At 45.8% G+C, this 13,044-nt stretch overlaps 1 protein-coding gene across 4 annotated transcripts in view; it reads left to right on the forward strand.

Moving 5' to 3' along the window:
• Positions 1–13,044, forward strand: part of LOC110990022 (axonemal central pair apparatus protein HYDIN-like) — a 68,347-nt gene that overhangs the window by 7,525 nt on the left and 47,778 nt on the right. For all 4 annotated transcript variants that reach the window (XM_087137627.1, XM_087137626.1, XM_087137630.1 and 1 more), the window contains exons 10-25: positions 355–630; positions 1,233–1,524; positions 2,267–2,481; positions 2,864–2,964; positions 4,436–4,571; positions 5,192–5,356; positions 6,251–6,403; positions 6,770–6,873; positions 7,358–7,492; positions 8,008–8,149; positions 9,130–9,242; positions 9,947–10,097; positions 10,643–10,789; positions 11,377–11,505; positions 11,680–12,033; positions 12,540–12,893. In XM_087137627.1, coding sequence (XP_086993753.1) covers positions 355–630; positions 1,233–1,524; positions 2,267–2,481; positions 2,864–2,964; positions 4,436–4,571; positions 5,192–5,356; positions 6,251–6,403; positions 6,770–6,873; positions 7,358–7,492; positions 8,008–8,149; positions 9,130–9,242; positions 9,947–10,097; positions 10,643–10,789; positions 11,377–11,505; positions 11,680–12,033; positions 12,540–12,893 — 2,967 coding nt within the window. The remainder of the gene's footprint in view (positions 1–354; positions 631–1,232; positions 1,525–2,266; positions 2,482–2,863; positions 2,965–4,435; positions 4,572–5,191; positions 5,357–6,250; positions 6,404–6,769; positions 6,874–7,357; positions 7,493–8,007; positions 8,150–9,129; positions 9,243–9,946; positions 10,098–10,642; positions 10,790–11,376; positions 11,506–11,679; positions 12,034–12,539; positions 12,894–13,044) is intronic.

Genomic DNA, 13,044 nt, shown 5'->3' on the forward strand with positions numbered 1-13,044 from the left:
GCAAAGTTGAACCTGGCTCAACTTTGCCGGTCTTTGCGGGCTGGTTTGCGTTTGTCTGCGTTGTCGGTGATACCTGCGTTTGGAACGTTTCCATGTGTCTGCGTTGCAGTTGGTGTCTTGATTGCATTGCTCTTTGCATTTCTTACTTTGATATGGAAACCGGGCTGTAGCATCAGGTGTTTTTTTTTTATCCCAAATGACCTTGCTTCTCTGAAATACTGGACAGGCTTATCGGCATAATATGTCACTAAAGCCATCAGTGAAAAATGGATATTTATTGCTCTTTGTGGCCAGTTGAAAACCAGTTAAGGACGCATTGAATTTGACTGTTTTTCTTCAATTTTTTCATCACAGATGGTGGAGGGGGACAGCATGCTGTACACCGACAGCGCATTCACGATCGAGCCCCTAGAGGGCGACATTTGGCCCAACTCATCCGCCGAAGTCAATGTGATCTTCAAGCCCGAGGAGGCTCGCACCTACTGGAGCACCGCCTACTGCGATGTGACCGGCCGCGAGACCCGCCTCCCGCTTAGGATGCGGGGAGACGGCGTGGGCCCCAAGGTGGTCTTCTCCTTTGACGCACTGGACATGGGCCATATCTTTGTGGGATCCACGCACACTTATGAGGTATATCTTGCTGACGAGGTTGTCGTTATGGGACGCCTGCAAACCCAGAAAGCTGCTTGCGTGCAACCACAAACGATCTGAGAATGTCAAGCTATTCCATTAGGGAATGCTGATCAATATGCATATGCAAATCTAATCCAGTTAGGAACACAGCTTATTAAGGCCGATGTTGCATATTAAGCAGTGCCTGGAAAATTCTCCACCATCTTATTGGTGAATCACTGATCACGTCATCAAATTATGCATCCCAGTGCACTGCATGGCAAACCATAGAAACAGACATTACATTCAACTGCTAAATGGAAGTTCCATTAATGCTCAGTCTAGAGAAATTACTTAGCCTGAGGGGATGAATGGATTTATTCAGGTGGGGATTTATACAGGCAATGTGGGGATTTATGCAGGCAATGTACGGATCTAGTTGAAATTTATTCAGTAAAAATGTGAATGTAAACTAGTGAGGGTTTCGTATTTATGCTTAGTAGATTTTAAAAATGTGCTTTTGAATTTAACCAAGACATACTGTTCGGTAATGTTCTTCATTTGACCTCTTGGTTCGAATTAGTTTCATATTGAATTATACGTCCCTTTACAATCCACAGGTGGTGCTGAGCAACCAAGGCGACATCGACGCTACCTTCAACCTCCTGCCCAACCAGACCACCTTCGGCCCACGCTTCCAGTTCAGCCCCAGTGAGGGCATCGTGACCCCCGGCAGCCACCAGGCGATCAAGATTGCCTTCTCCTCCCCCGTGCTGGGCGACTTTGACGAGGACTTCCACTGCTCCGTCCGGGGCCTGCCGGAGAAGCTCAGGCTGAACTTCAAGGGGAACGTGATTGGGCCCACCTTCCACTTTGACCAGCCCAAGCTCAAGTTTGGCACCGTGTCTTACGGTGAGCGTCAGCACACTCCATCCACCGCATCACCAACATGACTTAGCAACTCAATACCAGCTTTTTATAAGCAAGCCCACAGAAGCAAATTGCTTGCAAGCCATTGTTTCAGTCAAGTCCATCACAGGTTCATTAAGAATCCATCCAGTCTTAAGCCAGGTCACGAGCCCTTCAAATGGACTTCGGCAAAAACATCCCCTCTTTCATCGTTCGTTCTATTATTTATGAAAGGACTTGTGACTGGACTTGTGATAAAGGCCATGTTCGCAGTGAGCTTCCATGAGCTACGGCCAGGTCTAATGTCTGAGTAAAGACCCAGACCTTGCTGTAGACAACAGATTCGGTTGCAGGCTCGACTGCAGCACTGTTTTTTTGCAATTTACATCACAGCATGTGAAGCTGCCTCATTTTTTTTCAGAGCTGAAAACACACGGTAGAGTCATGCTCAAAATATCACAGCAAATGAGAACTATTAGTGTCTGCAATTTTGAATAGCAGCTTCATGTTCCATTACATCAAATCCAGCCATCAAAACTGCATCTCTTCTTGCAGGGGAGGGGGAATGCTAACGTTAGTTGCTGGAAGACGTCAACATAATGTCGTAAACGAGATCCTTTGTATTTTTTTCAAGGAATTATTCAACTTTCCTGTCTCGGAGCACTCCAACTTATGTTAAATGGGAGGATTAAGAACCATTCTGGTCAAAGGGATATTCACTGCGACATTTCCATTTCACTTGCAGGATTCAAGAGCACCAGGAGTGTGACCCTCGCCAACACTGCCCTGGTCCCCATGACCTTTAACCTCAGGGTACCAGGCGACGGCACAGGGGAAGTGGTGTCGGCAACCAGCGGGGAACCGACGCTGAACCGCAGCAATCTGAGCGTGCCACCCACGGAGTTCCGCATCACGCCAGAGAAGGGCACTATTCCTTCGCAGAGTGAAGTCAAAATACAAGTAAGTACAAGAGATTTGAACTTACAAAGCTAAGTGTAACCTGGCTAATAGGGATTTCCACATTTGACTTTGCCATCTTTTTGTGCCTTTCATTAATAAAGTTGTCAATGCACAGTAAGTAATTTATATTAAAACAAACAGTCACCCACAACACTGAATCTCAAACATGGAATGAATGATGTAAGGCCACTTTTTAGTCCCAACAACATGGAAAAAATGGCATGTTTGAGAATTCAGAATTTATAAGGTTTTACACTTTCAGGTATTTTCCGGTAGTCCTTTACAAAAGCCATATCAAATTTCCCGTTATATAATGGCAAAGAAGTACCTTACAAGCAGCAGTCATATTGGGAAAGAGATTTCTGTTAATGTTTTGTTCCAGGTGGAGCTAACGTCCAATACAGTGAAAAAGTACGACATGTCTCTAGTTGTTGACGTCGAGGGAGTTGGAACGGAACTGTTGGCCCTACCGATCACAGCCAAGTGAGCACATCATTCCAAATAGCACTCTAAAACTGGAGTAATATTTATCATTTGATCAGCATTAACCCCTTGACGACGGGAATTTCTTTCCGAAAGCCAGCTCCAAGAATTCTAGCCACAAAGGCCACATGCCAAACCGCAAATTCTCGGTTTGTGGCCCTGCGTGCTCTGCATGCTTTGAATTACACGGTGAAAAGGCTGATTATTTGGTGGCCTGCGGCTCTACTCACCCTTCCACATTCCCATTGCCTCTTTTCAAAGTGCGGGCTATTGTGAAGCTGGTGATTATGATGCAAATTTGGTCTTTTCATTTCTGGGCTACGCACAAAGACCAATTACCATATATACCAGAGCCAGGGTCTGCCTTCTTTAACCATGTTTGCTCGAGCGTGGGCCGAGAATAATAGCTGAAAAGCGTTTCTAGCCGCGTCCCGGAGCGAAGGGGTTAAGCTGCCTTGTCATAGTTATGATTAGGTCAATTTGGTGGCCCACAGGATAAAATTTGAGATGGATACAAAGTGGACTGCAAACATACTTCTTGGAAGACAGTTGTCTTTATACCTAAGCAGTGTTGCAGTCGAGACCAGGCACAAGACCAGGCACAAGACCAGGCACAAGACCAGTCACAACTAGTCACAAGACCAGTCACAAGACCAGTCACAACTAGTCACAAGACCAGTCACAAGACCAGTCACAACTAGTCACAAGACCAGTCACAAGACCAGTCACAACTAGTCACAAGACCAGTCACAAGACCAGTCACAAGACCAGTCACAACTAGTCACAAGACCAGTCACAAGACCAGTCACAACTAGTCACAAGACCAGTCACAAGACCAGTCACAAGACCAGTCACAACTAGTCACAAGACCAGTCACAAGACCAGTCACAACTAGTCACAAGACCAGGCACAAGACCAGTCACAACTAGTCACAAGACCAGTCACAAGACCAGTCACAACTAGTCACAAGACCAGTCACAAGACCAGTCACAACTAGTCACAAGACCAGTCACAAGACCAGTCACAACTAGTCACAAGACCAGGCACAAGACCAGTCACAAGACCAGTCACAACTAGTCACAAGACCAGTCATAGGAAACACGGTGAACAGTGAAAATGGAATGCTTTTGTTGCAGGTCATTCGAATAGAGTCTACCGAAGTGTGACGTCACTGTGAACCAGAAAGTACAGTGCAAATGAATGGAGTACGCGCGCGTGTTGGTCCACGCGGCGGTTCTCGCGCTAACACTTTTTACACACTAGATGTGCGCGTGACGTATTCACTTCGGTACTCTATATAGCTTGTGACTTGTATTGAGAAATGGAGGTCTTGTGTTGGTCTCGTAATCATCTTGCAGGGTGTCACGATGGTCTTCAGGGGTCTCGACTTCAGCACTCTGTCAAAGGTAGAATGTCATGTTTAACATTTGCAACATTTACGTACACTCCCGAAATGAAATTTGCATGACAGGTGTGTCGTACCTGCGATTGTAGTGGTGACTCCCATCATGGACTACACAAGATGCTTCTTGAACCATCCCTACGAGTTGAACACAAAGCTGTTCAATGACTCTGACTTGCCCGCCAAATACGACTTGGTTCCTCAGGTAAAAAGCCAGATACGGCTGTGGTTTAGAGTAGAGTTGCGACATGAGGGATTCAATTTTTGGAACCAAAATGGCGGATTATGCTTCAGCACACATGCGCACATTAGCTGAAGGCTGTACTGCACATTTAATGAGCGGCCATTTTGGTTCCCACAGTCTGAAGTTCGTGCAGCTGTCTATATATACTGCTATGGGTGTAAGTGGTTTTGACCAATGGAATTTTTTTCTCATGCAAACTGTGACTTGCGGTCTCGTTAGCAATCAAATATTGAACACTGTGTTGGTACACAAACAGTCATTGGTCATTTCAGTTGGGGGGAAAAAAACGGAAAGGGAACGATCCCATGTTTTGACCATTTGACCTGAGAATGTATCCAGGTGGGTGTAACATTTGTTATGGAGCATGTTGAGAATGTGTCTTGAAACTCAGAATGCCTCTGTGAAAAAAAGTACCTTGCTTAAGAAAGATGTCAGTGTGCACGTATATTCACTTCTCCAGTTGTTGGAAATTGTTGGAAAAAAATTTTTTTACATGGGAATTCTTTCTCCGTTGGGTTGCAATATCCAAACGGTTTGAGGTATCGTTCATACCCTCCACTTGTGTTGTTGGACCGTCTTAGGAGATAGAGGACATGAGCCCCATGCTGTACACCAGCCCCCAGGCCACGGGTATCATTGAGCCCCACTCCACTGCCGAGGTCCCCCTGGTTATTATGCCTAAAGCCCTGGAGGAGATTGAGGCCGTGGCTGAGTTCAGCATCTTTGGCAGCACCGAACCACCACTGGTAAGTCTTAACCAGTTTACTTTAATATTAACAAGTTGTAATTTTTTTTGTTTGGGTACAGAGAAATAGTCACTGATTTTCTACAATCTGTAATTGTACCCGTCGGCTGTAGCACTCCCATCTACTTTGCTCAGAACAAAATCTTCTGTCTTGAGCGTCGTCTAAAAATGATCTCGCTTTTTGATCTCGGCTGGGAAGAACACCAAGGAGGGCTGATAGTCAAGTCAAGTCTGAGCTTGGGAAGAGAGGTCTATTCATAGGAGATCTGTCTATTATCAGCTGGGGATTACGAAGGCCCATCGGCCCAGGCTTGGCTGCAGCTTGGCTCAGCCTTTCAAAGGCTTTCACGCGTCAGTCTGTCCGCCAGGCTCCCTTAAGCGACCCCCTGTTTTCTTAATTTTTTCCAAGTGGTTATAATTGTTTGCCACAGTTAAAGGTGAAACTTTACATCAAACGTTAACATTTGAAACTTTGGGGGAAACACAAAGATAGTATACTCACATTCACACAGTTCGACCCATAAAGCTGTCTTGGCATAAACTTCTTGGGCCATATTGTTGTTTGAAAATTTGGTTTTTAAAACCTCTACAAATTTTTTTTTCATGAGGAAGGGTAATCACTTTTAAACAAGGTAGAAGGAACCGGCTTTAACCAAGCTCCAAGTAAGATATGACATTACTTCTGAAAATATTCCTATTGAATTTCAGAATTTCAGAATGGCATCGCGGTAAAATGCTATTACAAAGTTAGTGGCACTCATTAATGAACGCTGTTAATTTTGCACAGTCAGTGCAGATTTTTGACTTGAAAAAGAACTGCAGATATTTAGGAATTAAGAATGTGCCCAGCAATTTTTTTGTACCAATGCTCACGACACTTTTATCTTCCCAACAGCAAGTTCAACTGATGGCTATAGGAGAGGGGCCCGTCGTGCACGTGACACCCACCGAGATTGACTGGGGCCAGACACCGGTCCTGACAGACGTCACCAAGATAGTCACGCTGTCCAACGAATCGCTGATCCCTGCACCGTTCTGTTGCACGCTGGTAAGTTGGTCTTCGCAAAACTGTAGCTTGGCAGTCGCGTCCGGCACACCCTTTAGACCAAAAGAAATGCAGGTGAATGTGTGATAATTCTTTGGGGCTGACTTGAGTCTATACGTCTTTACAAGTCTGTGCAAGTCCATTACAAGTCAACCAGTCTCAAGCCAAGTCATGATCTATCCAAATGAAATGCGGCTCAAGCATTCCTTAGACACTATCTACATACCTCTGGTCTTGTGACTGGACTTAGGTCTGGTCTTGCAATGAACTCGACTACCACCTTGCCATTTCAGCACGTGACTGATGAGTGATTACAAAAACCATGATATTAGATTTGAAGTTTTTGTCGATGGGTTTGTTTCTGCCTAGATGCGGCCCAACTCCCTGTGGCAAGTTGAGCCCAAGGAGTCCGTCATCCCACCAGAGGAGAGCTTGGATCTCAGACTAACAGTCAACCTGGATGACTGCATTAGGTAATCATCTCCCTAGCCCCAAATAGTCCTGAAGTCCCCGATTTCCTGTATTACTTTGCACTCATTTTGCAGGATTAAGCTGAAAGTATCCTGAAATTATGAATAATTCACCAAATGTCCTGTTTGTGTCTGAGACAGCGGGTGAAAAGTGTCTATTGTTCCCAACTTGTGATTCATTCAGTTGAGTTATCTGTTGACAAAAATGCGTCACTTTCTCAGCAGCAAATTCCTTTTATTTTCAGATGTGGTAAATGTCCATGTATTGTCTTGTGATGCATATGTCTGTTCGCTTAGATTTCCTGTATTTAAATTTTTTGTTCATGGTTTATGTTATCTGGAAGAACAACATTCTTGGTCCATCACACTCAACGATTTTCTCATTTTGCCATTGTTTGAAATGTTCTCCTTTAATCTGTGACAAGTTTTCTATTGATCGGCAAGAGGTACCGACATTCAGAATAAAATGGTATTATTTGTCCATCAGATTTCAAGACAAGCTGGCCATCAACTTTGAGAACAGCCAGACGCGTACAATTAAGCTCCAAGCCTACGGGCACGGCACCACCGTCGTGTCTTTCCCACCCATGACGCCCAGCATCGAGCTCGGACACCACTTCAGGTATTAAGCTCTAATTCATAGCTTGCACATCATTGCGGGGTAGCTCGTGTGCTATAGCAGCATTGTAGGCACAGCATTACTGTCTTGCAAACTTGGTAAAAATTTTTTAGGATCACAAGTAACTTTGTTTGAACGGGTTAATAGTCAGTAGCGATATGTGAAGGATATTGCTTTTGATTGGTAGTCGAGCATTTAAGTTATTTCCTTCATTTGTTTTTGCTATCTTAGGATTTTGAAATTTGGTCAACTGTCACTAGTTTGAAGTGAGAGGGTGCATTAATTTTGCACCAATGGAGTGGCTGCTCCATTTCTTTTCAGCCTTTTAGAGAGATAGTTTGGGTAAGATGGCTTGCTCAAGGACATAGCGCATGGTGAGATTTTTGGATTGACACCCTTCAGATCTGAGCCAAAGACATTAAATCTGTGGATCATGTGCATTTTCAAAGTAAGAAAATTGAATGTTTATCTGTGACAAATCCTCCAATCCAAATGATCCAAATGTTTCAACCCTGCAGTAGTGGGCCTTGCCGTCGCATGTTCACTTTGACCAACAAGGGACGCCGCCACCAGCAGCTCTTCTGGAGCACGGAGGGCTTTAACCCCATCAAGCTGAAGAACAGAGACCCCTATTACAACCCTCTGGACGTCAAGTACCAGGTAGGGCAAACGTGGCTTTGATCCTGGCTCTCATCTCCTCAGTTCAGTGCCTGGATTTTTCGGAAGATCTAGAATTCCGACGGAGCTATGTTTTTCCACAGGCTTAGTTACCCCCCCTTTTCCCCTGTGAGCCCCCTCCCCCCAAATCTCCATGCTTGTTGCTCTTCCCAACATCTTTCAGATCCGATTCAGGGCCTGCCCTAGATAGCGCTTGCTGACACCAGCCTCTTTGTCTTTGAATGGAGTTAAGCCAACTATTATCATTAAGCATAGAGTTGACTAACCTGCCAGAGCCTGTGAATTGGCCTGCAGTATCTGTGTGTGTCTGGGTTATCGCATGCGACCTGTCACGACAAAATGACAGTAAAGTCGCATGCCACTCTTTCCTGTTTTGAGGGTTGAAAGTCATTTTGAAGTGGAGGTCAATTTGGGGGTTTTGTCATATTTGGAAAGAGTAACCCGCCTCCTATTTAATTCCAAATATTTCGCAGAATCACATATTTCAAAATGTCATTTTCTTGGCAGTTTTTACGATAGCATTATTTGTGCCTGCTCTGAAATGTTGGAACAATGTCTCCTCTCTTCTCTCCCGCCTGGCTGTACAAATAGAGGTTTTTCACGTGACGTAACATGACGGCTAAAGGCATTTCAGGAAGCGTACCGTGTCCATAGAGTGCATTTTGGATCTGCGTATTTATATTGGCAATTTCTACGTACACTAGAATGTTGAGAGACTTTGAAGGCGCGCGCGTAAGTGCGCACATCTGTGTAGATTGAGCGCCGACCGTCAAAAATCATGTGACTGAAAATCTTCTGTAGATGCCCGTGTGGGTAGAGAAAAAAATCAGACGGATCTGAAACTGCTGTAGAAACTGATGCCGTGGCTCAGTGAGCAAGAGCGGTCACTACGAGGCACCCCGGAGACACCTGCAGGGATGAGAAGCATTACCGAAGCGCCCCCGTTCCTTTTATCTTTGCAGAGGATGCCCCCACCGGCTCCACCACCCAAGCCTGTCTTCAGCCTGACCCCATCACGCTTTGAGCTGGAGCCCGGAGAGAGTATCGACGTTGTTCTTGAAGGCCAGTCTGATACGTAAGCAACGCATCCGCTTCGATCTCCCTATCCCCTACCCCTACCCCCCCAAGGGAGAATTAAGTTACAAGTAGATCCAACCCCCACATCCAGTCTTTTTTCCCCCAGAAACCGTCTGACTCGGGAATAAGTTATCTGAAGCATTAGTGGACAAAATCCAGCTCCACAGTTTTTAAAACCCCTCTATTCAGCACCGTCCCACCCTTGTCAACTTCCAGCGTAGTCCCCGGGTGGACCGTTTGGAGGTAACGACTACAGGGTACATGTGGCTGCAAAGACACCACTACCGGGTTCAATTCCAGAGGGATTCCTAGCAGCGCTATTGGCAAGGTTGAGATTCTGCAAACTTCCCCCGTTGTCGATTCTTGACACTCGCACAGCGCTTTCTGTAAAATTAACAACCTAGCCGGTTTCTTAAATGTTTTCATTGGTAAGATTTATTTTGCAGTAAAGAGCAAAAGGGATCTAACGGGAAACCGTCATATTTCAGTGGATGGGGTTTTTGTGACAGATGGGAAACTTTTTACGCACCCTTTAGTTTAGATAAATTTCTCTCTAAACTCGTGCTTTTTCATCCTGTCACTCAAATCTGCTTGATTTTCTTTTGTCAGAGTTAGATAAAAAAAACAAAAACCCAAAATTGAAGCGACTTCACTTCACGTCTCACTTTTGCCTACGATAATTATTTTCCCTTGCTCCGGCAGGCCCAAGGTGGTGAAGGAACGCATGCTGTGCCACGCCATCATCGGCAAGGCCAGCGGCAAGGAGAAGATCATGAAGACAGACATCAGCATCGAGTTCATCAGCCCGCTGCTGGAGTTCTCCACCAAGCAGGTCATGTTCAGAGTGGATAAGGTAAAAAGAAAACAACTCAGCCCTGCACACTCGGACGTTGGCCGCGTCCAAATTATTCGGCTCGGCCTGAGATAGCATATGCATCTGTGAGAAATGCTTGCGGATTCCCTCGGCACATGTGTTATTTCCAGCAGTTGCCAAGTCATTCGGACGTGACCTCTGTCTGCGCGTTTATGAGCCCAAACAGTTCCCAGACCCCTCTCAAATTGACCCAATTGGAAATCTAGGGTTTGCCTAAGCTGTCCAAAGCACCAGCGGGCTGTCGTGAGGAAGTCGGATGACATGACATTTTTATATAAACCACCAACTTTACTGGGAAAAAAGTTCCCAGAAATTAAGATCGTGGCGGCACCTTCCAATTAAATCTGACTCAGCCCCGTGTACTGTACCACGGTCGACACATATGATTCAAGCAGACTTCTCGTTTTAAATCAACCCAAGGCACATCAGAAACTCTGAAAACCCAACCCGCGAGCGGCTTTGATTAATATACGCTCAAGGGAGAAATCACAGTCTTCTCTTGTATTTCTGGTTCGTCGCTGCAGCATCCTAACGACGTTCTGGAGAACCAGTTAGAGGAGCTGACGCTGACCAACGTGTCTTCCTTACCCCTCCACACCCACGTGGAGCTGGAGGAACCGTTTGTCATCATCTCGGAGGACGAGGGCCAACCCAAGGAAATCTCCTCCATGGTACGAAAACACCGTTGCTGTCTTGTTATAAATGTGGTGGGTGGGGCTTAACCTCCCACCCTTTTTCATTTGACCGATTGCAGCCCCGAATGTGGTGTAATGTAATGCCGAAGACACTGCAAAATTACACATGATAGTTCTGCTGCATATTGTGCTGCGTATTGTCCACTGACTTTGCACACGTGATACATCAGTTGTTGGTGCAGCAACTGTACGTGATATGTCGGTTGTGGCCTGACTGATGATACCTGCTGGAGAGTTTTCCACATGTGCATGGGCGCAATAGAGAAGAGCACGTGTTAATTGCTTGCTTGTTCAGTGAGTGAGACTGTTGGATCAGCCCATTGCCTTGAATGAAGACAAACATTCCAAGATGCCAGATTAATAAAAACAATGTCCACAAGCCTATTTTGATTACTTTCCGCTTGGTTGCATCTGTAACATTCTTAACCAGGTTACATTTTGTGCATCTTTACGTGATGCAGCATGAGGTCTTTTTAATATTCAATATTTGTGTGACAAGTGCTCAAGTGTTTGTTGAGTTAGCGGTGCAAACGCTAAGTCTGCTGTGTATTTGGTGTGTGCAGGATATTCCAATGGAGGTTGGTGAATCTCAGACGCTGAAGATTCAGTTCAATCCTGCCTATGTGGAGGACTCTTACTCCAGGGTAGCCGAGAAGTTGCTCACCTTTAGATACCGAGAACATCCACACATTGTGAGTAATTCCGTCCTCATTTTCCTCAAATCCATTGTTTCTTGTCCTGAAGGGCGGAATCTTGAAATTGTACACAATCTATTTACAAGCCGCATTTCATCAGCTTTTGGGGCACCCCCGGGTGGCCCCTTGGAAATTTCACCCTAGTAATGCCACTGGTTTGTTCTTTGTAAGGATTACGTTGGCCTGCGGGGTGAGGTCTACTTCCCCAACCTGACCTTCGAGAGGATGCAGGTGGACTTTGGCTGCATCCTGAACGACACCGAGGTCACCCGCTACGTCCACATCACCAACGCCAGCCCCATGGCCGTCAGCTATCGCTGGTCCTTCCTGGAGCCGCCGGACCCCATCCTGGTCTACCCCCAGCCTCCTCCAGCCCAGCCGACAGGGGACGGAGGGGACGGGGGCACCGGCTCAGGGGAAGGGGATCAGCACGTGGCGTTCGAGGAGCCCCCCGAGGAGGTGGAGACGGGGCCGGAGACTGACGGCGAGGAGAAGGGGATGGAGGCCGAGGAACAGGAATTGGAGGTGAGACCAGAGAAGAAAACAACCAAAACCAAAAGACCCCCTCTCTCTCCTGATGCGACCTATTCCTGAAGATACAGAAAAAGAATTGCTTAGCAGGTGTTCCCAGTTGTGAGGTGTGACATTAGTTGGTTTTGCTCAATCGTTTCTTGCTTTTGTTGAAAAGTATTTACATTTCTTAATTAAAGAAACATTATCTTCTATTATTTGATTGCCATTGGCATCCTCTAAAAATGCTTCAATATTTAACTCTCTGTTTCCTTGATCCATCAATTTCAATATAATTTTTGTTACTTTTAGCATAGTTTTTAAAAATAGTCTGCAGTGATTTGTAGCAGATATGAAATGCCAAATGCAGAACACAATAAGTTTCTCTTAACAAAACTGTAGCTCCAAGTCAGTGCTGAGTTATTTCTTTTCTGTTAAAAGGAAAGGAAAAGCATTGATTAAATTTCCTAGGTTTACCAGCATCCGCAAATTGGATAACATGCTGTAATGCTCCTATCTAGAAACCGGCCGAATCGACCCCCAGAGAGGAACCCCTGTCCACTGTGAACATCAAGCTCCCCGCCGAAGACAGCGTGAAGGATGCCCAGTCGGTCAAGCTGGTCACCCAAGACACCAAGGACTCGCTGACTGAGGATAAGTCCCCCCACCACCACCAGCAGCAGCACCAAGACGGTGGAGAGAAGTCCTCCAAGAGGTCCCCCCGTAAGACCCCCCGCAAGTCCACCGGCAAGAGCCAGGGCAAGTCAGCCAAGTCGGGAAAGACGTCCGTCACTGAGGAGAGCAGCGGCCACCGGAAGAAAACCGCGAAGGAGGACAAGGAGGAGATGAGGGAGTCCGAGACGCCAGCTGAGCAGGTTCCTTGGAAGACTTTTGTTGCTTTAAAATTCAAAGTTGCTTTGCTAAAATGGGGAAGATGTTTTTATTGGTAGGAAGAAATTACCTTGTTTGTTTTGTCTACATTTGATGGTTCTCTAGTGGTCTCAGTGTTGTTTTTACTTCTGGTTG

Source organism: Acanthaster planci, linkage group LG06 (assembly GCF_054643075.1).
Source record: "Acanthaster planci isolate LZ-2023a linkage group LG06, COTS_SCS, whole genome shotgun sequence".
NCBI classification, from domain to species: Eukaryota; Metazoa; Echinodermata; class Asteroidea; order Valvatida; family Acanthasteridae; genus Acanthaster; species Acanthaster planci.